At 35.9% G+C, this 25,554-nt stretch overlaps 2 protein-coding genes and 1 long non-coding RNA gene across 6 annotated transcripts; 1 reads left to right on the forward strand and 2 right to left on the reverse strand.

Moving 5' to 3' along the window:
- Nucleotides 1-647: 647 nt before the first annotated feature.
- LOC147491448 (uncharacterized) lies at nucleotides 648-1,211 on the reverse strand. Its single transcript, XR_015200222.1, has 2 exons — nucleotides 1,141-1,211; nucleotides 648-961 (listed from the first exon to the last, which is right to left on the reverse strand). It is a non-coding gene; the product is annotated as an uncharacterized LOC147491448 (long non-coding RNA).
- A 760-nt stretch (nucleotides 1,212-1,971) lies between these two features.
- LOC147491449 (UDP-galactose/UDP-glucose transporter 4-like) lies at nucleotides 1,972-6,162 on the reverse strand. 4 transcript variants are annotated; one of them, XM_086569153.1, is made up of 4 exons: nucleotides 5,748-6,160; nucleotides 5,553-5,654; nucleotides 3,098-3,142; nucleotides 1,972-2,111 (listed from the first exon to the last, which is right to left on the reverse strand). In XM_086569153.1, exons 1-4 carry the CDS (start codon nucleotides 5,829-5,831, stop codon nucleotides 2,103-2,105), a joined length of 240 nt encoding a protein of 79 aa, XP_086425279.1. In that variant the 5' UTR covers nucleotides 5,832-6,160; the 3' UTR covers nucleotides 1,972-2,102. The 4 variants fall into 4 exon arrangements, 1 of the variants encoding a protein (XP_086425279.1); XR_015200089.1 differs by lacking the exon at nucleotides 1,972-2,111 and having other exon boundaries at nucleotides 2,853-4,210; nucleotides 5,748-6,162; XR_015200088.1 differs by lacking the exon at nucleotides 1,972-2,111 and having other exon boundaries at nucleotides 2,853-4,245; nucleotides 5,748-6,161.
- A 328-nt stretch (nucleotides 6,163-6,490) lies between these two features.
- On the forward strand, nucleotides 6,491-20,356 carry LOC147491450 (subtilisin-like protease SBT4.4). The gene is made up of 4 exons (XM_086567253.1): nucleotides 6,491-6,702; nucleotides 6,860-6,920; nucleotides 7,069-7,282; nucleotides 20,007-20,356. The coding sequence occupies exons 1-4, from the start codon at nucleotides 6,491-6,493 to the stop codon at nucleotides 20,354-20,356; spliced, it is 837 nt and encodes a 278-aa protein (XP_086423379.1).
- The last annotated feature ends 5,198 nt before the right edge of the window (nucleotides 20,357-25,554 follow it).

The following is a 25,554-nucleotide window of genomic DNA, read 5'->3' on the forward strand; positions in this document are numbered from 1 at the left end:
AAATGGACGTGAAGTTAAAAACGTCAGCTACTATGGTATTGCTGAAGGAACTGCACGAGGAGCTGTTCCATCTGCTAGGATTGTTGTGTACAAAGTGTGTTGGAAAAAAAAATTGCCTTGGGCATGACATCCTCACCGCTTTTGATGACGCAATTGCGGATAGAGTTGATATATTATATGTCTCAATTGGGAGCAAAGATATTGACTTGGATGATTATTCTGAAAGTGCGATTGTTGTCGGGGCATTTCATGCCATGCAGCATGGAATTCTCACATCAGCTTCTGCTGGAAATAGGGGATTCTTAGTGATTACCATACAAAGTGGTGACCGTGGATACTAATGCATTACACCATTTTTTCTATTTTGGAACGGACAAAAACCATTCCTGAAGAGATTTGGAACGGACAACAAGGGTTCCTGTTACTTGTGTTCCAAAATTGAGAGAACACTTTTGGTGCGTTCCTGTTTTATATTTTGGAACGGATGCACTCCATTACAAAGTTGTTCTGGGACACTTTCCAACCGCTCCAAATGAAAACTAGGGAACACCTTAGATCCGTTCCAAATGAAAATTTTAGAACACTCCATATCCGTTCCAAATCAATTACAAGAACCAAAAAAAAAATATTGGTACTGAGCTTTCAAATTGCACCTAAAACTTGAAAACCTGTGTTTCAAAATCTGTAAGTACCATTAGCAAATAAGACATAGACCACTGTGGACAAAAAGTTACAAGACCCAAACATCAACACATAAAGTCCAACCACACTGACTTATTTTTATGCACAACTTACATAAAAAGTATCTTACAACTTATAACACAAGTTACGATACAAAAGTCAAAATGGTTCACTATTGGGAGTGATCCACTTTTCGGCCTTCCAAGTTCCATTTGATCCAGATCACTCCATCTTCTACGACAACTTGAAAATGTAAGCTCCCAATATATCCACCAATATCCTAGCACACAACACACGAATATATAACACACTCGTTACAAAATTAAAAATATTGTAAAAATAATTTAGATATTCAATATACACTAAAGCATATATAGAAAAAATGATAATGCAAAAGCATCATAGCTCAAGTGATACAATTTCAAGTTACCGCGATATAAGTGGATTTGTAGTTAATACCTTGCTATTTCCAACAACTTTAGCTTTGATAGGGATGTACCAAGTTGAGTTAGTCTAAGATGTTGAGCTACCGATCTCACCACCTTGATGTGATCAACTTTCAAATTTTTTTCATCAAAAGAGGCAAATCAGTTTAGCTTAATATAGTAGTGTTGAAATCGAACGATGAAAATCAAACAATAGACAACCTCACAAAAAGGCATACCTCAATAAGCCAATGATACTAAAAAACTAGGCCCCACAAATGACAAGAAATTTCTGACGAAAGCAGATTTCTAGTCATTCAACGTAAAAAAAAATAACATTAGTACATAGCACTTTCCACATTACAATTGTAGCCCATTGGGCCCATTAGACTTGTGACAAAATTTAGACGATTAATACCGAAATGGATATGATTAAAATATTGATTTTCAGAAGTTAGATTAACTTACACATTTAAACCGGCAGACCTTTTTTCTTAAAAGTGGCTCATAACAAACCGACATGCAAACAAATTGAATCCTAGAGAACTGCTCTCCTAATGCTAGAATTCTGAAATGCAAATACAAAACCATCCATTCATTATACCACCGCCAAGACAAAGAATATTGGAACAGTAAGAAGAGGGAAAAAATGAGTTCTTACATTCCTTAAAAGTTAATTAAACCATCCATTATACCAATCGCCAAGACAAAGAATATAAAAAAAAAAAAAAAAAATGATGCATATATATGAGATGTGATCTTGATTATTTCACTTATATATAGTTTCTTATTTTGAGATAATTGATTTCAAGTAGCTTGATATTTTTGGTAGCTTGATGTTATTTAATGAAGTTCTCAGTTTATACTTTATATAGTTTTAACTTTAAATTTGAGTTGAGAAACAGGTTTTACTCAGCTCTCCTCCAATATTTATGAGAACGCATTGTGTTGCTCTTTGAAACCGGACTCCAAGAATGTCTTCTAGTAGCCATACTGTCATGCATTGCTGATCGTAATAGAATTTTTTTTTTCCGATAAACCAATACTTTTCATTCATGAACTAAAACGATTACAGCAAGCACACAAGCCAAACAAGTTACAAGGAACAAATAACATAAAATACATTAATTGTACAACCATGTAAACTTCTCCTAACCGCATCACATCTAATCCGCCACCAACAAACATGGGATGTTTTAGCTGTATCCACCTTACTACCACCACTCCGATCCATTCAATGCTCAAATCTCCAAACTGCATCTTCAAAAACCAAGACCCGAAGGTCCTAATTGCCAGATTGACGCTTTCCATAGAAAACGCCCCACCAAGTGCACTACAACGGCGCGGTGGTGGCCTGACATTAATCCTTGCCAAGGCATCAATACACCCGTTCGGAGAAAAGAAAACGAAACATTCGACTTGAACAAAGAAATGATGAAGGGATAACTCAATGAACACAACCTTAACACTACATGTTTCCAATGTTGAATTTGAAGCAATAAACTCTTAGAAATCGACTTGAGCTGGCTGTAAAGCATATTAGATCTGCAAAAACAAAACCAAAACCGAAAATATTGAAACCAAATGAGAGATCCAAAATGGGAAGGGTTGGGTGAACAAAACCCTTCACTAAGACTCTCATTGCAATTTGTCGATCTATAGATCTTAGATGAATACTAACTACCATCACGAAGGAGAAAAAGAAGAGTTTTTTTCGTTTCTTCTTCTTCATAGCACACCGAAGTTGTAGTTCCGGGACAAAACAAATAAATTGGGGTTATAGAGAGTAAGGAAGATGGGAATGATTGAGTGATTTGAGTGCGGAGGTAAGAGAATGAGAGCTTGGGTGAGGGAGAGGGTGGAAGGACACTGCTTTTCCCCGCAGGAGAGGGTTTCCTACTCCCTCAAGTTGAGAGAGATCGAGTAATGGCGGCCATTAGAGAACCTTATCACACCAGAATTTTTTTCTTTTGGCCAAGAGACTAAGAGCCGCTGATCGTAATAGAATAGGTATACGAGTTCAGCTCTGCTTCTTCCTGCTAGGAAAAATTAAGAACATTAACAAAAAGAAAAAACTTGAGAAACTTGGGTTTAATAATTCTGAAAATTGGACTGTGAATGCTAAAGTTTTAAGGCCCTTCCTTGCTGAAAACAGACTGACTGGAACTAGGAACTAGAATCTGACAACATGAACAACAATCTTTTTTTTTTTCTTTTTCGAAAGAAAACATTTAAGAATAACAATTGCAGTAAATTAAAGGTTATAATAATAATAATACTGATAATAGTCAATGATGATGAAGATGATTGCTATTGATGATTCGGCTAAAGCTAATCTGTCTTTGATGTGGGAATCCCTTTTCAAACTACTTTCTCTTAACTGTCAAAGTACTAATAGTAATCTTAGTATCCAGTCATATTATTATGACACCAACTTTAAGATTTCAACACGCGTTTCTGTGCCCACCACCCACAAGGAGACACACAAATATATACACGCAGAGACAACATGGCATTTTCCTCGTTATTTAACCAAATATAACATCGGATTCAAGTTTTCAACATTGTTTATATGCCTAAAACTCTAAGAAACTCAATCCAACAAAGACAACGACACAGAAACTAGAGATGCCAAATCAAGCTTGACTACCCAATTTACCTATACCATCTGCTTGAACACTTTAAGCGCTGCATACCCATCCCCTTTATGAGTGTAACTAGCAATCATCGTCCACGACACGTCATTCTTAACACGTATCATTTCAAAAACCATGCAAGCCTCACTCATGGCAGCACTACATGTAGCATACATATCCATCAATGCATTTTGAACATACATATTACCATCCACACCATTTTTAACAGCCAAACCATGAACTATCCACACAAAACAACTCCCATGCCTCTACATACAAGCTTTCAAAACACTTGAAACAGTAAATGCATTAAGTTGTACATCTTCCTTTTTCATATCACAAAACATTGTCCATGCTTGAGTGTTACGACCACCTGTTGTGTACCCACTTATCATGCTTGTCCATGCAACAACGTCACGTTCAGGAATTTTGTCAAACAATTAGCAAGTAGCCCAAACTCGTCATTACCTGCAGTGGCGGAGCCAGGGGCCCAAGGATACACCCTGGCATACCCTCAACTTAATAAAAAAAAAAATGTACTTTGAGTCTTTGGCTTATTTCAAAGTAAACCAAATAAAAGTGCACATATACCGTAGTTACGTTTATCAGTTATTTTTTTTTTTGAAAGGAAACCAACCAAAATTACAAAAGGCGCACATGCATGATGTACTTGATGCACCGTTGTAGACATGTACCAAAAAAACAAAAAAAAACAAAATAGAAAACCAACAATCACTCAAACTAGAAAACCCACCCATATATAAACCCAAATAAAAAAACCCTCTCGTATTTATCAAAGAAAAAAAACATAAAGAAAAAAAACCACTCATGTACTCTACTTCTCCATTCTCTATTACAATATATTAAAATTTAAGTCCTCTACTCTTCTATACAAACAAACATCTTTACACCTACTGGTTTTGTGGATGTAACTAGGTAATCTTTATATTATTTAATTTTTTATCGTATTTTTTATTTTTTTTGTACTGATTCCTAAACCATATTATTTATATTTTTATATGTTTGTGATTATTATTTTATTTTGTGAACATCATTATTGGTGGTTTATTTTAATTCGGGCAATTTTAATTAAATTGATTGGTGATTTATTTTAATTGTTTAAATAGCTATGCTAAAATATTTGATAAAAAAAAAAGTCGTTGCCCACTCAACCAACTAGTAACACAGATTATGTTGTTAGTGTTGAAGTAGGATCTTCTTCAAAGCGAAGTCACCAAGAAATTGAGGATGGTGGTGTTGAGCAACCTACGTCAAAGCGGGTTCAACATGAAAATCATGAAGAAAGACTTTGTGTACCAACTTGTATATTTGTTGATTAAGTTGGCGCTGATTTTACCTGTTACTATTGCTACTATGGAGATGATATTTTCTGCTATGAATATTATAAAGAATCGTCTGCACAATCGGATGACGTATGAATGGTTGAATGATTGCTTAATAACATACATTGAAAAAAAAAATTGATAGCATTGATACCGAATTGATCTTGCAACGCTTCTAAAAGATGAAGAAGGATGACAAAAAGAAAATGTCGCCGAAAACAACTATGAAAAAGTACTTATTTAGATTGAATTCTTTTTTCTTTTGTTATATTTTTTATGATACATTTATTGCAATTATTTTATATGAGTTTTTTTTATGTTCAAAATATACTTGTTTTGTGATCGGTTTGAATTTTTACTTAAAAAAAAAATTAGTATATTTTTTATTATGCTTGGTTTGTTTTTTTTTATGTTTGGTTTCTGGGTGACTCACCCCCACTTATATTCTTAGCTCCGCCACTGATTACCTGATAACATGCATTCCATGCTGTGAAGAACTCCTTTGTGGCAAGCATGGGTGGAATCAAGAAAGGCAGACCAACAATCGTTGAACAGAACAACATCTCCATCTGCATGAGAAATAAAGAGTTAAATAAGAACTCACATTTTCCATGGGTCCTTCTCACACTAAAATTGCATATAAATGAAGACACATGTATCACCTGTGTTGTCTCAGGATTCACCGTGAAAATTGCTTCTTGCAAATTTCCCAGGAAAGAGTCCGCGATCAAAGCACCCAATACCATAATAACACCGAGCACACTGAAAATGAGGGAGAGAGGTTTCTTATACCAAAACGATCAGTACGAATCGCTATTGAGCTTCAATGGCAGAGAAGATGACAGACTGAGCTGAAGGAGAAATGAGGGGCTTCCTCTCTTCTTTCTCGATCTATTTTATATAGTTGGGTTGAATGACACAAATACCCCTTATGTGGGGAGAAGTTGGAACAATTTGTAAGTCTGGAACACTTCGTAGTCGTTCCAAAACAAAAACGCCCAATAGTCCGTTCCAGATCAGTTTTGCCACTGTTTCTGATAGACAAAAATGGTGTAGTGACGGTAGCAACAATCACCACGAATCGTAAGTTCATAACAAATATAACACTTGGGAACAATAAAACCCTTACAGTAAGAGTTTCTTTAGTTTCCTATCAATGTTGGCACGACTTGCAATAAGTTAGTGAGGATGTTTTTTACCTATGTCAACTGTCTAACTATGAACTTTTCGTGTATCGATTAGGGGCCTGCAATTAATGTTTTTCCTACAAGTGAAAAGTTCTACCCCTCGTACAAGACAAGTAATTAGCTATAACTTTCTCATTAAAGATTTTTGTTTTAATTTCTCCAATGGTTTTCGACAATATTCCTTTCATGTATTTGATAGGTATTGTGAACCTGACGAAATGGATCAGAACTTAACGAAAGGGAATATTGTCTTATGCAATCCAATCGATTTGGGGAATGACGGGAGCGGCCCTTTGGTGTATGGTGCTTATGGAACAATAATGATAGCCACTGTTGGAGAATGGGATGTTCCATATCCATATCCTCTACCAACTTCTGCTGTTACTAATTCTGATGGCGAATATATTGCATCATATATTTCAAGCACCAGGTGAGCCTATAAAAATGCAGCCTAATGCAGTTCTTCAACTTTTAAGTTTCTTCCCTTGAAAAAGACTATCTATTGGCTTAAAATATATAGTTGGGGACTTAGTCTGTGAATCGTGTTTCTGATGTTGTTTGAAGAGTTTTTTACTTCTTTTTTGTAGAAACGCCACTGCCATTATTCATGAAAGTGAAGTTGTGTATGATCCTAGTGCTCTGTCTTTGGCGTCTATCGAGGACCCTCTATCTTAACGCCTGCAGTTCTCAACTTCTCAAGGTATTCTGTGTTGTTGTTTGCATTTATGGGCTAAAATTATGACTGTTTTTACGCCCTTATTGGTCATTGACATCGTTATCTGCGTATATTATGCAGCCAGATATAAGTACTCCTGGAGTTGACATTCTAGCGGCATGGTCTCCAAAAGGCCTCGTTTCAAGATCTGGATACGACCAACGCTCAGTAATGTATAATATCGTCTCCGGAACATCTCAGGCTTGTCCTCATGCAGCAGGGGCTGCTGCCTATGTCAAAACATTTCACCCAACATGGTCCCCTGCAGCCATTAAATCTGCTCTCATGACCACTGGTAAGGTTGTTTGCTTATGTGAATTTCATAAATGGGAAGAATCTATGGAGTAATTATTTTTGACCGAACTACTAAGTGTAGTCCGATACTCCGATGTCACTTTTGATAACAAATTAAAACGAAAGCAAACTTTATTACAATGATTTTATGATTTTGTTTCTCTGAATACAATGTTGTATACTAGTTTAGAGACAGTTGTAACTAACTGCTGACAAAGATCAGTTAGTTATTAATCATAACAGAATTTTAACTAATGAATCTAATTAGAAGTTAGTGCTAACTACACTTGTCAGTTTATCTTGTCTTCTTTGTTATTACCCTCCCTCAAGCTGAAGGGTGAATCTCGCACTGATAACTTGTGAATTAACAATTGAAACCTCTGAGTTGATAGACCTTTTGTGAATACATCAGCAATTTGGTCTGCTGTACAAACATACTTGATAAGAAGTAATCCACTTGTAACTAGCTCCCTGACATAATGATAGTCAACTTCTAAATGTTTGGTTATGGCATGAAAAATGGGATTACTGGATAAAGAAATTGCGCTTATATTATCACACCAGAGAAGAGGAGGATGAATCATAGGAACTTGAAGATCCTTTAGAAGAGTGCTTATCCAGTAGAGTTTTGCTGCAGTATAGGCTAAGCTTCGATATTCTGGCTCAGTGCTGGATCTAGCAACTGTTGGTTGCTTCTTGGCACACCAAGAAATGAGATTAGTACCATAATATATGCAGAATCCTGTTGTTGATCTTCTATTAGTTGGGTAGCCAGCCCAATCTGCATCTGAGTAAGCTGTTATTTGATTTGAAGAGCTTTTGGTGAACATAATAATGCCTTTGGTAATAGTCCTTTTAAGATATCGAAGTACTCTTTTGACTGCAGCCATGTGAGATAAGGTAGGAGCACGCAAGAACTCACCAAGTTGATTGACTGAGAATGAGATGTCAAGTCGTGACCAAGTAAGATACTGCAGAGCTCCAATAGTTGACCTATATTCAGTAGGATCATTTAGTATTTCACCATCCTGAGGAGTGAGTTTTACTGATGTAGAGCAAGGAGTAGAACAGGGCTTGGCATCAAGCATCTTTGTTTTATCCAGAAGGTCATAAGTGTACTTTGTTTAAGATAGAAACAAACTATGAGAATCTCTCTTTATCTCCATTCCCATAAAATAATGTAGAGGACCGAGATCTTTCATTGCAAATCTGACACTTAACTGTTGAATAATAGAGTTGCAAAAGGTAAAAGAGCTATCAGTAATCAATATATCATCAACATAAACAAGAATATATGTGGTTGCTTGAGAGTCACTTCTGATGAATAATGATGGATCAGCTTTTGACAAGGTAAAACCAAGGAACTTGAGAGCAGTGACTAACTCCTCATACCAGGCACGAGGAGCTTGTTTCAACCCATAGAGAGATTTTTGTAATTTACACACATAGTGCGTGGTCTATCCAAATCAACAAATCCTTGAGGTTGAGCCATATAAACTTCTTTCTTAAGATAACCATGTAGAAAAGCATTGGAGACATCCAATTGCTTTATAGACCAATCTCTTTGAACAGCAACAGATAGAATCATTCTTATGGTAGAAGGCTTAGCAACAGGACTGAAGGTTTCAGTGAAGTCTATACCAGATTTTTGATGAAAACCTTTTGCTACTAGTCGAGCCTTGAGTTTATCAATAGTTATGTCTACCTTTTGCTTGATTCTGAACACCCATTTATAGCCAACAACGTTTTGACCATCGGCAGGAGGAACTAATATCCAAGTTTTATTCTGAAGAAGTGCATTATATTTTGCTGCCATGACCTCTCTCCACTGTGGATCTTTTACAGCTTGGGAAAAGGTAGTAGGAGCTTTAGGCATATTTTGTAAAGTGGTAGACAGAGCAGTGGGCAAAGGATGTTTGGTTGTTGTGTATATTTTAGGTTTATGTATACCACTTTTGCCTCTTGTCTGCATTGTATGATCATTAGTCACTGATGGATAATTGGAAGTTGAATTTGAAGTAGGAGAAAACGAAGTAGGATTGGTGTCACACCCCGAATTTCGACAGAATTCGGAAAAACATTATTTGTTCTCGACTCTTCGATCTCCGAGGTGTGACACACTCTCAACTTCCAAAAACCCATAAACAGTTTAAATATGCGGATAATTAAAAACCAATAAAAATTTTAACTTAAACAAAAGTCCTCTTCATTACAAAATTTACAAAAATGAAAAATACAAATAACTTTGTCTCAACGGAAACTCTATATCACCTCAAGGAAAACAAAACATATCCCCGAAATGCAACGCTAAATGCAAACCTCAAGCAAAGAACCAACCTTCTTCAACACTAAACCTCAAGAGACTTATCAACTATGTTCATTTAATGAACACACCCGATAAGCAAACATGCAAATCGGGTCAGCATTATAAAAATGCTGGTGTGAGTAGCTCTAAAATACAACATATATTTATACATATATATACACAATCTATAAGGCAGTTAGTTCCTTCCCCGAGGCGCCTTAATTTCCCACAACTAATACAACATCCTTAAGTATAATAATCTAAGCAGGTAGTTCCTCCACTGAGGCGCCTTAACTTCCCACTAACCACACAACAAACTATACGCATAATAAAAATGCATTTAGTTCCTCCACGAGGCGCCTTAGGTTCTAACTAAACAAATAACCAACATATTACCATAATTATATTATTTAAGGCTTTATTTGCGTGTCCTTAAAATCACGTCGTATTTATGTCTTACCTAGTTTTCCTGGCTACCACAATCGCTTCCCAATGCCGAACATGTACATCCACATGCCTCCCCTTACATAATGAACCACTCCGTGCGTAACTACCCTAAGCAGGATGCCGCACACCAGGTAACCCTCACACGGAAGCCATTATGCAAGTACTGCAACTATTCGGCATAAAATATCGCGCGTCTCGTTCTATTTTGCGAACGGAATAATCAAGCCACTATTCGGCTACAATTGCCCAACACATGGGTCAATCAACATCTCATATATATACACCCTACACAAGGGCCAATCATATCACATACGCCCACACAGGGCAAATCACATGAGTTGTGGTAGTCAGGTTCTAGGATTTTTGTTACGTAATTTATTCAAATGTCATACATTTATGACTCATAATCATTCCACTATATCACGTGCAGGTCAATTACCTTATTGCACTAAGCCACAATATTTAAAAATATCTCAATTATATCTCATAACCACTTTCATTCTTTCAGGTGCCAATATATTATTGCACTACGCCACCATCCCGTGGGAAATAACCACAAATACTCTACTAGCATCTCACAGATAAAATAATGGAGTGTCTATACATTTATTTCTCCAAAACTATTGCATTTAATATATATATATATATACCAACATATGATATAATGTCACAATATCAACGTCAAATCTTAATTAGATAATGACAACCAAAATTATACAATCTTCCACAGCATTTTAGCATTTGATTTGTCCGTACAATTTAATATATAAAAACGTAACACAATTAAACAGTCAACAGTCCACAATCAAATCCCAATATATATATATATATGTTTTACACACTACTCACGTCAAATCTTAATTAGATAATGACAAACAACGTTATATAATTTCCGACAATATTTTATTACTATATTTGTCCATAGTCTTAAATATATGAAAAACAGAGAAAAAAAAGTCAACGGTCAATGGTCAAAGGTCAAAGTCAACGGTCAAAGTCAATGGTTAAAGGTCAAAGTCAAACTGTCATTGTCAAAGTCAAACTGTCGTTTCTATGTTCAACAGGTTCATGGTCATAGCCACGGTTCATGGCTAAGGTCAAAGGTGCATGGCTCATGGGCTCATGACTAAGGAAACGGTTCGGACCCAACTAGCCGAGCCTATGACTCAACCAAAGATTTAAATAAAGTTAGCCTGATCCAACATCAAAGCCAAACCAGAGACCGACCCAACAATAGATTTAGCCCAACTAGAAATGTCTAAAGGGAAATGATCCACTTTAAAACCAAAATGACCCAAAATTCACAAAATAAAAGAAAACCGCCCATGTATACCAAAACTAGAACTGGCCCTATCCAAAAAATAGAACCGGCCCAACTTAAAAGATCTGGATCGGCCCAAACTCAAAAGATTTAAAATCGGCCCAAAACAGAAAATAGAAATGAATATGGCCGAACAATCACCTAAGTCCCAAGCCCAAATAGGCTACTATTCATCTTCTCCAGGCTTCTCTTCCTCCACCACCAGCCATCAAATCGCGCCGGCCACCCACTCCTCACTTCATCAAACCGATTTTACTCCTTATTAAAAACCAAACACCTTTAATTAAAGCAAAAACCGAAAATCATAACATCAAAACTCTTCCTAAATCCATATCTGAAATACTTCCCGCCGCCATTAATGGAGCTTCGACAGCTCCCATCTACCGCCCTCACACACACTACACGACCCGACACTTCCCAACAATAACACTTCACCTACTCTAATCGACTGCGCGATTTCCTCTAACCGCCATTAGCACTTTTTACAGAGCTTAAGCAGAGCATGAACTGCCCCACTCCTCTCCAACTGATCTCCACACCAATTAATCTCGACGGCATTACAGCCCCTTCCCTAATCACGATTTAATCAACACCAAACCCAACAACACAACAACAAAGATGAATTAAAGAAAACCATATGAGCTCGCGTCTCCATTAACCCCTGTCCAGAGCTTCCACAGTCCAACCCCAATCAATACAACAAGAGGAATACACAAACAATTTCAAATAATATACTAACAGTATCAAACCGTACACAGGACAACCGTTTGGTTTTGGCTCGCCACCATTAACAGCTTCTCGAAGCTTCGACAGTTTAAGGCAAAGTATCACATTTCAACAGTTCAAATAAAATTTCCAGAGTTTCAAGTTTAAATAACACACATATTTCAACTGAAAAGAAACCGACAGTAACGAGACTTTAATAAAAAAATTCTATAAAATATCTACTTACAATAATGAACAGCTCGACGAAATTCCTTCGAGTCCGAGTCGTCGCGACTCCACGCTCTAGCAAACGGGTTTCTAGCTCTGCCTCCATTTTTATTATTTTTTTATTCTTAGAACCCTATTCTCCAGAACAATACGAATATATACTTGGGTTTGAAACCCAAGCCCAATCTGCACTTCGGCCCGTAAAACCGGGCCCATCGTATCCTAATCCAATCCAAATTGATTTTTTAAATAATAATTTAATTAATTAATAAATAAATAAAAAAAAACGTATTTTAAATACTCGCTATAATTGGACAAACAAGGATCGAGGAGGAAATAGAATGAGTAAAAGAGTTATCGGGACAAGAGTTAAAAAAAGATCGAGAATTACAATCGATGAGGAATTTTGATAAAAGGATGACATGAAGTAAGAGAAGAGTTCGAGTTTATAGTATGATTAGTAAAAATGTTTTATAAGGAAAGTCGGTTCATTAAAAATGACATATCCGAAACAAAGACTCTACTGTGTGGATCAAGACATCCTATCCCTTATGTTGTAAACTATAACCAATGAATACACAATGCTTACTTCTCATATCAAGTTTGTGGTTTGAATAAGGCTTTAACTGGGGAAAACAGCCTACAACCATAGCTTTTAAGATAGAATAATTTGGAAGTCATTGGAATATCTTTTCCCAAGGACAAATGTTTTGAAGTGATGGTGATGGTAGTCCTTTGATCAAGAAAGCGGCCAGCTTTGAATAACTTCAAGCCACAAAGATGTGGGAAGATTGGATTGAGACAGAAGTGTTCTTGTCATTTCAAGAAGATGTCGATGTTTTCTCTCAACTACACCATTTTGTTTAGGGGTGTGAGCACAAGAAAATTGATGTTCAATACCAGTTTTGTTGAGAAAATATTTAAATTGTGTGCTAGAAAACTCACCACCACAATCTGATCGCACACATTTTATTTTTTGATAAAGTTGATGCTCAATATATGATTTGAAATTTACAAAAGTGCTGTAAAAATCAGATATAAGAACAAGAGGAAAAATCCAACAATATCTTGTAAAATCATCCACAATGGTTACAAAATATCTAAATCCACTTACAGAAGAAACTGGTGAAGGACCCCACAAGTCAATATGCAACATATGTAAAGGAGTACAACTCTTGGAGAATGAAATAGAGAAAGGTAGTTTATGACTCTTCCCTAATTGACAATCATTACAAAAAGAAGTAGATTTGATGCTATGTTGTACAATCAACTTATTTCTACTTAGAACTTGATGTAGGACAGATGAAGAGGGATGTTGTAACGCCCGTATTTAAAATACATATTTATTTATTTATTTATTTATTAATTTAATTATTTATTTAATATTTGATTGGATTGGATTGGTGATATGTGGGCCTAGTTTCTGGGCCCGAGTCTGTGTTGGGCTTGGGTTTCAAACCCAAGTATATAATCACATTGTTCTAGAGAATAGGGTTTTTAGAGAATAAAATATAATAAAAATGGAGGCAGAGATAGAAACTCGTTTGCTTGAGTGTGGGAGCGCAACGAATCGGACGATAAGGATTCATGGAGATTTTTATTAAGGTGAGTAACTACTTTTTATCTATTTCACCAAATCTACGGGTCGAAGCTTTACTACTGTCAGAGTTTTGCTTCCATTAAACGTATTTTTTTTATGTACGCTTATTGTCGTTAATTTTCCTCTTGTTGTATTGATAAATTGTTACATCCGAAACTCCTCGAATTAGTCACGACACTTTATGGCGGTTAAGGCGCTTAAAGCCCAATCTATAGAAATTGTCATTTTTCTTTGTTTCTCTGTTTGAACTCATTTTCTTTATGGGCTTGGAATGTGGCTTGGAATTTGTTGATTGATGTCGGGGTTATAGGTTTGAAGTTGGTTATTGTGGTTTTGGATGAGTCGCTCAAGCTCAAGAAACATTAATGGCGCACCAAGAAATCGCCAATACAATTTTATGTAACCGTTGGGTGGTTTTGTTATAAGTTGTTGATGATGATGGGTCAGTAGGACCGGTGGTTAGGGGTCAGCTGGGGAAGGTTGAAGCTCCCAATACTTGTTAATGGCGCCGAGAATCGCCAAATAAAAGTATATGGAACCGATTGTCATGGTTTTTTGTATTGATTGAAGATTGAGGTAGAAAGGGGTTGAGGTTTGGGTATTGATGGTTGAATGGGTGCTGGAAAGAGGCATGATTGAAGCTTGAAGGAGCTTTAATGGTGGCGAAAATTTATAGATCTAGTTTTGAAGAAGTATACGGATTGAATGATTTGGGTTTTTTTGTTTTCATTAATGTTGTTTGGGTTTTTATGGGGATTAAAACCGATATGATGAAGAGGAGAGTTGGTGGCCAATACCGATTTGGTGGTGGGTGGGAGGAGAGAACCCGATGGAGAAGATGATCGATTGGGCTTTGGGCCTTGGGCCAAAGCCTTTAGGTTTGTTAGTTGGGCCGGAGTTAAGTTAGTTGGGTTTAGGCCGATTCTATTTATTAGTGTTGGGCCAGTTTCTCTGTTGGGTTTAGTCTGTGGGCCAATAATCTTTTATTTCTTTGGGCCGACCCAATTAAAGTTTTGGGCCAGTTCTAGATTAAGTTCTATGGGCCAGTTTCATTTGTTTTGATTGGGCCCGGTTTTGTTTTAAGTTGTTAGGCCAGTTTAGCTTGATTGTTTGGGGCCATTCCAGAAGACTTAATAGAGATCCAAATGGGTCTTTCAACATTTAAACTTTTGGGTTCTAAGGTTTGGGTTTGGGCTTGGCCAGTTGGGTCCGAACCCTTACCTTGGTCATGAGCCCATGAGCCATGCACCTTTGCCCTTAGCCATGAACCATGGCTATGACCCTGAACCTGTTGAACCTAGAAACGATAGTTTGACTTTGACCGATGATGTGTTGACTTTGACTTTGACCGTTGACTGTTGACCGTTGACTGTGGAATGTTGACTTTTTCCAGATTTTCACATATTTGATTTTATGGACAATTGCAATAATAAAATATTGTCGAACATTGTATAACCTTGTTTGTCATTATCTAATTAAGATTTGACATAAGTAGTGTGTAAAACATATAAATATTGGCACGTAACTAGAGGGGATGGAATTCTGATAATAAGAATTTGATATATATGTTTTTATGAGTATTAAACTACATACGGACTTAGATTCATTGACTTTAGATTTTTGGGATTTGATTGTGGACTGTGGACTGTTTAATTGTGCTACGTTTTATGTTGTAAATTGTATGGACAAATCAAATGCTAAAATGTTGTAGAAGCTTGTATAAATTTGGTTGTCATTATCTAATTAAGATTTGACGTTGATATTGTGACATTATATAATATGTTGGGATATATATATTAAATGCAATAGTTTTGGAAAAATAAATGTATAAACGCTCCATTATTTTATCTGTGAGATGCTAGTAGAGTATTTGTGGATATTTCCCACGGGAGTGTGGCGTAGTGCAATAATATATTGGCACGTGAAAGAATGAAAGTGGTTATGAGATATAATTGAGATATTTCTAAATATTGTGACTTAGTGCAATAAGGTAATTGACTTACACGTGATATAATGGAATGATTCTGAGATATAAACGTATGACACCTGAATAAATTACGTAACGAAAAATCCTAGAACCTGACTACAACAACTCATGTGATTTGCCCTGTGTGGGCGTATGTGATATGATTGGCCCTTGTGTAGGGTATATATATAAGATGTTGATTGACCCATGTGTTGGGCAATCGTAGCCAAATGGTGGCTTGATTATTCCGTTCACAAAATTAGAACGAGACGCGCGATATTTTATGCCGAATAGTCGCAGTACTTACATAATGGCTTTCGTGTGAGGGTTATCCGGGTGCATCCCGCCAGTCGGTAGTTATGCACCTGAGTGGTTCATTATGTAAGGGGAGGCATGTGGATGTACATGTTCGGCGCCGAAGCGTTATGGTAGTCGTGGAAACTAGGTAAGACATAGATACGACGGAATTTTAGGGACACACAAAGAAAGCCTTAATTAATATAATTATGGTAATATGTTGGTTAATGATATATCTTTAGATAGATGATTGTATATGGTTTGGCAGAAGGGTAAGTCAAACTAATTACTTGTGTAGAGACGACTCACTCTGTAATTGAGCATGAAATGAGGTAAGTATGGAATATGCTTGGTTGGTTATAGTTTAGTTAGAACCTAAGGCGCCTCGTTGAGGAACTAAATACCTTTTTATTATGCGTATGGTTTGTTGTGTGGTTAGTGGGAAGTTAAGGCACCTCAGTGGAGGAACTACCTGCCTTAATTATTGTACTTAAGGATGCTGGATTAGTCGTTGAAATTTAAGGCGCCTCGGGAAAGGAACTAACTGCCTTATGGATTGTGTATATATATGTATAAGTATATGTTTTATTTTAGGGCTACTCACACCAAGATTTTTTATAATGTCAATTCGATTTGCATGTTTGCTTATCGGGTGTGTTCATTAAATGAACACAGTTGATAAGTCTTGACAGGTTTAGTGTTGAAGAAGATTGGTTGCTGCTTGTGGTTTGCGTTAGCGTCGCATTTCAAGATAGACTTTGTTTTCCTTTGAGGTGATATAGATTTTCAGTTGAGATAAGATTATTTGCATTTTCATTTGTTAATTTTTGTAATAAAGAGGACTTTTGTTTAAGTTAAAATTTTTATTAGTTTTTAATTATCCGCATATTTAAACTGTTTATGGGTTTTTGGAAGTTGAGAGTGTGTCACACCTCGGAGATCGAAGAGTCGGGAACAAATAATGTTTTTCCGAATTCTGTCGAAATTCGGGGTGTGACAGATGTCCTAGTCTTTGATGCCATATGGAGAAGGATGCTTTGTTGCTAAAGAAGACTGAAGGTGTGGATGATGAAGTAGATGAGTTGTAGTTAAATGAAAAAGGATAAAGACCCTTCTCACATTTCCCTTGGAAAAGAATCCTCTGGGTTGCATTGTCCTTTACAGTGAAACCATGAGAATGAAAGGTAAGAGAGCAATTATTATCAGTGACAAATTTGTGTACAGACAATAGATTGTGAGTCATTTGTGGTACATGCAAGATGTTTTTCATAGTAAAGCTTGAATATGAATTAGTAGGATAAAATATTGATGAACCAGTGTTAAGTATGTTCAAACCTTGGCCATTTCCCACTAGAACTTTGTCCTTTTTCCTTTGTAAGATGCATGAGATCCAATATTAGAGATATCGGAGTAATATGATGTGAAGCTCCCGTGGTTCCAAGCATTACCTTGACTTGAAGCATTGAAGTGATGCTGAGAAGTAAAGTTGGCAGTTGGATATCCAGAGTTTTGCTGACTAGTGAAGGATTCAGGAAGGAAAGTTTGTGTTCGATAACTTGATATTGCAGGAAAAGTTGAGGATGATGCAAAGTTAGCAGTAGGAAATCCTGAGTTATAGCTACTTGAGGAAGCAAAATTTGCATTTGAATATCCTTGATGCTGATTGTTGAAAGAGCCATAAGATGAACCGGCATAGTTGTTAAGATCATGATTAAAACCATAGTGATTCATATCACCATTTCCAGTAGTAGTTTGATCATAACCAAAATTCTGATCACAGCCACCGATATTCTGGTCATATCTATTATTCTGATCAAAGACAACATTATTTTGATCAAAACCGCCAGTATTCTGATCATATCCACTCATATTTGGATCATAGTTTGAAGTATTTTGATCATAACCACAGTTAGCATCATCAGAAATATATAAAAGTGTTGCATAATCATGAATATTAGCTAACATAGCTAATTTAGCTGGTGGGATCTTTCCTGCATAGGCATGACTCATGCGATGATGACAATCTATGGCTAGATGCCTAGTTTTGCCACATACTTGACAAACTGGCATATTCCCTTGATTGTGATAGATTCCTTGAGTAAGATTTCCTCTGAAATTGAAGTTTCTATTTGATCCCCTGTAAGAGTTTGCATTGTTAAAGTTCCCTCTGTTATATTGAGAAGAGCTAACATTTGGATTTCCTTTGTAGTTCCCTCTATTCCCTCTGAAAGACCCATAGTTGTTTCTATTAAACTGATAATTGCCTTGATAAGAACTATTCTGTGGCATGTAATCTCTTGTTGTAGCAAATGTATGAGAGTTAACATCAGAAACTTGAGTATTGTGTGCTTTTTCTACTGAAAGTTCTTCACTCAATAGCAAACCATGTAGCTCATCTGAGTTAACTTGTTGTTGCCTTACACAAATAGAAGTAACAAACGATTTGTATTCATTTGTAAGACCCTTGAGCATATGAAATACCAAATCTGTATCGTTAACTGGTGAGCCAGCAGCAACTAATGAATCTGCAATTTGCTTAATGTTTTGCATATATGAAGCAATACTCAAATTTCCTTTCTTCTGACTTTGTAACTTTGTCTTGAGTTGCATAACATGAGCAGTTGATATGGTTGCAAAACGTTTCTCTAATGTTGTCCATAACTCAAAGCAGATGAGATCCCAACAACATAAGGTAACACCTCTATTGACAATGTCGCATTCGTCCAAATAAGTAATGTTTGGTCTCTTCTAATCCAATCAATATAATCGGATTGACTTGATTTGTTAAATTTCCTCTTTGATCAATAAGAAATTGATCGGACATCTTTCTCTACCACAAGATTCAAAAGATTGAAGTTTCTAAGTATTGGCTTAAACACAGATTTCCACAAGATATAATTCTCTCAATCTAATTTAATGGAAATAAGATTGCATATATTCTGAAAAGAAAGGTTTTGAAACGAACTCACAACCGGATTTTGAAAAGATGACGACATCTGAGAAGTTGATGAATCAGCAGGCGCCATTAATGGATTATGAAGATTGTTGAATTGATTGCTAGTTGGAATATTGGCTTGATTCTGATTGTTATTGAACTGATTTGTAGGAGAAGGTTGATTGTGATTGTTGTTTTGTTGAGTAGAAGGTTGAGTAGAAGGTGCTTGAATCTGATTATTTCTCGCCATTAATGAAGAACTTGAAGAACAATTCTTGATAATTTGTTAGGGTTTGAGATTTACACCAACTTGAATCTAAGAAAACTGAAGAACTTTTTGATTACTTGCTTACATCAAGAATTGAATTGATTGATGATGAAGGATTGAGCAGCGGAATGATTGAATTGAAAATTTTGGTAATTTGGGTTTTGAGGATCGATCTGAAATCTCTTTCGAGCATTTAGCTCCGATACCATGATAACAAATTAAAACGAAAGCAAACTTTATTACAATGATTTTATGATTTTGTTTATCTGAATACAATGTTGTATATATACTAGTTTAGAGACAGTTGTAACTAACTGCTGACAAGAATCAGTTAGTTATTAATCATAACAGAATTTTAACTAATGAATCTAACTAGAAATTAGTGCTAACTACACTTGTCAGTTTATCTTGTCTTCTCTGTTATTAACTTTTTCTTATAGAAATTATTTTTTGCTTGGTAAATTCGAAGTTCACATAGATAAATTGTAAAAGCTCATATTTATCTAACGGCACCATATATGTTATACTTCTTCAATCGAAGTAAATGTTATTGAAAAGACATTTTATTTTTAACCTAAATCACCAATATAATGAGTGCATGCTACTGAATCTTCAATCTGGTTAATTATTTATATCTTTATATATTTTTGCAGCTTCCCCAATGAAAACCATGGATGAAGGAGAAAGCGAATTTGGTTATGGTGTTGGCCAAATTGATCCGGTAAAAGCGGTGAATCCCGGCTTGCTGTATGATGCTTTGGAAGTTGACTACGCAGAAATGTTATGCAACTTAAATTACACGGCAGACAAAATTAGAATCATTACTGGAGAGAATATTACTTGCAGTGCAAGCAATGGAGGCGAGGCACTTCTGAATTATCCTTCCATGGCTGTTTATTACGAACCAGATTCACCCGTCACAGCCTATTTCCCAGGAGCGTCACCAATGTTGGATTCGCGAACTCCACGTACAAAGCAACAATCAGCAATCAACCTTCTCTGAATATTTTTGTCACTCCCAGTGTCCTATCTTTCAAGTCATTGAATGAGAAGCAGAGTTTCATTGTAAATATTACTGGAGGAGTACAGCAAAGAAGTCGCGTTGTCACCGCTTGGCTCACGTGGTCAGATGGTACACATATAGTAAGAAGTCCAATCGCTGCTTTGGAGGGGTGAAACTTCAATTGCTGGACAGGAAACTTGACATGCGTGAATTTTTTGCAATAAGTAGGTACCGATTCAGTTTTAAACGTTGTGTTCCAGTTATCACTGTTTTTTTTAAGGTATCAGTTTGGTTAAACCTTTGAGAAAAGAATGAAACATATCAAGTATCCACCTGTTGCATCATAATTTAAGGAGCCATTCATTGTTTAGATTCTTGGCAGAAGTATTGTTCCCCTTTTGCAATTTTCATCTCAATGATTAATCCTAAAATATCAAAATCAATAATTGCAGTGTAAAAATGTTCTAAAAGTTGGAGAAAATAACAGTAGAAATTGCCAATATTTTTGAACAAAATTGATCAATTAGCAAAACCAAGTTGTAATTTTTGAAACCAAAACCAAAATACGTTGTATATTTTGGTCGTTAACACATCCTAAAATATCAAAATCAATAATTGCAGTGTAAAAATGATCTAAAAGTTGGAGAAAATAACGGTTGAAATTGCCAATATTTGTGAAGGAAATTAATCAACAAGAAATTGGTCCAAGGGCTATTTGCGAGTGGAATCAGTGTTTTTTTTTTAATCACTCTCAAGCACAATTTTCAGGTGTAAATAACCCGGAAAATCAATTTTCGAGTGAAAATAACTCGTAAGAACATATAGCCCGGATTTTAAATAAACATTTTCCGATTTTACACTTTCAGTCATTTTGCTATGAAGAATGAGTGTTCATACCTTATATTGATTTATGAATACTGATTGTTCATATCCAAATAAGTGAACGTACCTCATACAATATGTTGAGGTATGAATAATGATTGTTCATATTCCAATAGGTGTTTTTACTAATCATACATTATGTTGTGTTCATACCTCAAATAGGTATGAACAATGATTGTTCATAAATTCATGTTGAAGTATTTAACAATATACTCCAAATAGATATGAAAAGGATTGTTCATACTATATATACTGGGTCATTTCGATTGGGCCGGACCGTATATTATTTCGTATTAGGAGTATATTTGACTTTTCATTTATCTGGACCATTTTTAATTTCGTATTAAGGGTATACTTGACCTTTCATCTACTCGGACCTTGTAAGTGATTAAAAAAAAAATGTCTTTGAGAGTTACTTTTGTCTTGGAGAGTTTCTCCCTGTCTAGGTTTAATTTTGTGAGGGTTTTTTTTTCTAATATTAACTGTTGAAAGACCTTGACAATATTGCGGGATATTCGAACATGGGCTGCTTTATCAGCTGGCCACGCAAAAAGTGTAGTGTAAAAATGTTGTGGCAATCACCACTTGATTTTCCATAATTGCTTAATTAGGGAAACTCGTGCTTCCGTCCGTAAAGATCTTTGATGATTCATGCCTTATTTCAAAGACTATTTCAATGCTTTTAAACATAATAAAATGTTGTGGACTCCAAAAGAAGACCTACTTATTATTGCGTTACACGACTGGCATGGCATCACACTGTTGTGTCTAGTACTTAATTAATATTCTCGAACCTATGAATTCATGATCGATATTCTTAAAACTTAGACTTGAAATTTTTGCCTCCCAATTTCCATTACAAATCATAATCACAGTGCAACTGGTATCATCCCAAACCTCCGAATTTTCTCTTTGCAGTTAGAATTCAACAACTAGAGATAGCCATCCAACCCTTCATGGGTAGGTTACTGTTGTTTGCCACTCTTACTTAGCTTGTTTCCCAAGTTTTTTTCTGGGTAAGATTTGAATCAACCACGGTGTGCTCATTTTTTGTTTCTCAATTCTTTTTTCTCTTTTGGGAATATGCATCTACGCACTCCATCAAGTCATGCGTACAAATATAGGTGGTGGGACCATTCATCAGAAGGTTCATAGAAACCATATTCATTGGGTGGTTGTTCTAAGATAATTATCCTAAACTACATGCAACAAGGTACTAATCTCTTGCATTTTTTGTAACTACATGCATAATTATCATAGGACGCCAACCCCATATTTGGTTATTGTTTGCAACACGCTTTCATATTCTTCTGTATGTAACCATACTTAATTTGTTTTTGTCATGATATAACCAAGAGAGTAAGAGAGTTGATCAGCTTTGTTTCGTTCATTAAGAAATTAAGGTCTAAGGAATTGAAGCTCTAAGAATATATATATATATATATATATATATATATATATATATATATATATATATATACCTTTTTGCTTTGATCGAAGTTCAATTAAGATCACGTACAATTCAAAAAATATGAACAAGATTTTTGGTTTTCTATGTTTTAGAGCTTTGCTCACGTACTTCGATTCTTGCTTTGTCGGCTAATATAGTACTCCAAGGTCAGGGGTATAGGACGACATTGATTGCATGGAACGATACATCCTTAACTGTGAATGGAACTAGTAAGAGTGCATCAGTTGAAATTTCCGCTTCAAATTTCACTTCATACAATATAACTTTTGAGGTATGTATAAGATTTATTGCACCATTGTTTATGCACACAAATGTTCAGTCTCCTCTGTATCCTTGCATAACCTGCATCTTGATACCTTGCATATTTTCTTCTTCCTTACCCTATCATGCATCAGTTGGCAAAGCATGTTACACTATCTTCCATGCTAGCCCATAAGCATATGAAAAATAGCTGCTATTCCTTAGCCTGGAAAGTAATGTGTCGTCTCGCCACAAAATTGTCCGCAGCGACTTCTATGGTTGCATTCGATCAGTAGGTTACAACAAGAATCAAAAGACATCACCGTATGTAGCATAAGCCCTTCTCCTTCCAAGAAGATGTATGGCTTGTTTGTAGGAATTATTACAACTCTTTCCCTGTATCCTTGGAAAGACATAGTAGTACTCAAGTCAAGTGAATAAAATATGGGATTGTGTTGAGAATGATCGACGCACATACTTACGAGTTAGGAGTGTCTAATTCATTTTTAGTAAAACTTGGGAGTTTAGTTTGAAGTAAAATATTTTTATCAATATGTGTCGTGGGCAAATTTCATCACTCCGATATTTCAGCCCAGATATTGTGATATATCGATAATGGTTATTAGAGTTGGTAAATTGCAGATTTAAGGCGGGAAAAGGAAAGAAAAAGAAGGGAATAGATACACGGCAGTTGGTGATTGGTCAAAGTTTTTCTCAAACACTATATAAAGACTAGAAAAGAAGAAAATGATTCATTCCAAAATCATTACAAAAATCTGTAAAAAGAACGAGAGAGAGGAAAAAAGAAAAAGAAAATTGTAACTGATACTGTTCAGTAATAATAAAATTCATTTTCATTTTGATTCAATCTTTATCTTCATCTCTAGTTCTTCATTTCTTTTCAATCAAGACTAGTTTCTCTGATCACTACAATATGTCCCAGCAAACACCATGATTAATTTGGACCCATAACAAGTTGTCTTTAGGGACGCCTTTTTCTATGGCATCACTAATTGTCCTGATATCTGCACCACCAGAGGTCCATAGGCTTTAACAGTTATTCTCTTGGAAAAAGTAGATCTTGCTGCCTTGCTTAATCTCCAACATTCACACTTCGAGAAAAGAACAATAGATATGAAGAACAAAAAAAAAAGATAAAACTGCATTTTGTAACCAAAATATAGGACTATCTGTGTGATTTGAGAAATCTGGAGAAAAAGAATTGAAGGGTGAAATGCTTTTGTCCTCTGGATACCTTTATATGTGCTAATTTGAAACTTAATTTGGATGATGAGATGATCCCTATAAATCACCATTGCATATATTTATTTAGTTTTCATAAATGGATGTTTGATTAAAAAGTATCCATTCTTACTCCGCCTAAATCTATAATGGTTTTTTTTTTTTTTTTGAACGATAGCTATGGGGTTTGGCACAGACCCCTACCTGCATTCCTTAATAAAAATCTAGCATAGACTGTTCCTCTTATATCCACCTCAATGATTTTAGACAATTGTTCATCTAGAGGGGGTATAAAATACAAAAGTTTATCGATGATGAGTACAGATGCAGCCAAGTTTATCAACCATATATATTTTGCTTATAGACCTTTTCGTTAGCTATAATATCTGATAGGGGTACGTAGAACTTTAGGATTTGCTTCTCTGTGATCGAAAATGTTTTACGTTATCATAAATTTGCTTACAATCAAACTTGTATAAGCCCCAGCCCCCAAAACCTTTCCCATGTCATAAAGTATGGTCTTAATGGCGTCTTCCTATAAGATGATCGATCGATCTAGGTCGTCTTTTTGGATCACCCCCCAAGGCTCATTTGTGATTTATCAGTGAATATGTAGAGAAAATTTCTGTTTATCACGATCGAGGCCTTCCGCTCTCGGCCAGAGCGCGACTTCAGCTCATGACTCCGATGATTTAACGCGACCAGCATCTCAAAGAAAATGACCAGCTCCATGGCTTTAACACATAGCGCACCCGCGCTCCAGGGAGAAGCGCCAGCGCTCGGGCTTTTTCTCCGTGGGCTTCGCTTCGAACCGCAAATTTTGGTTTTGGTATAAAAACAAAATCAGTCTTTTGGAAAATCTAACTTTTCCAAAACCAAGAAAGAGAGTGATTACAAGAGAACAATTCTTTGTGAGTTGAGTGTTCATTCTTTGTGAGTGAATTGAGAGAGACTTGTAATCGGTTACTCGGATATCTAGTAAAGCTTGGAACTTCGCGCGTGGGCGTAGGCAAATTGCCGAACCACGATATATCTCGTCTTGTGGTTTGTTCTTCTTTTACATTGATTGTTTTATTTCATATGCTTGTTATTTGATATTGAGAAGTGTTGGGATATTGCTTGGAGGTGTTGAAGTCTTGTCTATTGAGAAAGATCAATCTTTGTGTAGGATTGATCCGTTTGGTGTGGGTAACGCGTTGTTTCCATGATTAATTATTCACAACAATTGGTATCGAGCCGGTTTACGACCTAGGATTTTGAGTTTAGTACTAAAAATTTGTGTAGACAAGGTGTTCGATTAAATTCGAGGTGAAACCGCTTTCTTTTGGGTTATTGTGTGTAACTTGAAAGATGGCTCCCAAGA

Source organism: Coptis chinensis, chromosome 6 (assembly GCF_015680905.1).
Source record: "Coptis chinensis isolate HL-2020 chromosome 6, ASM1568090v1, whole genome shotgun sequence".
Taxonomy (NCBI): Eukaryota; Viridiplantae; Streptophyta; class Magnoliopsida; order Ranunculales; family Ranunculaceae; genus Coptis; species Coptis chinensis.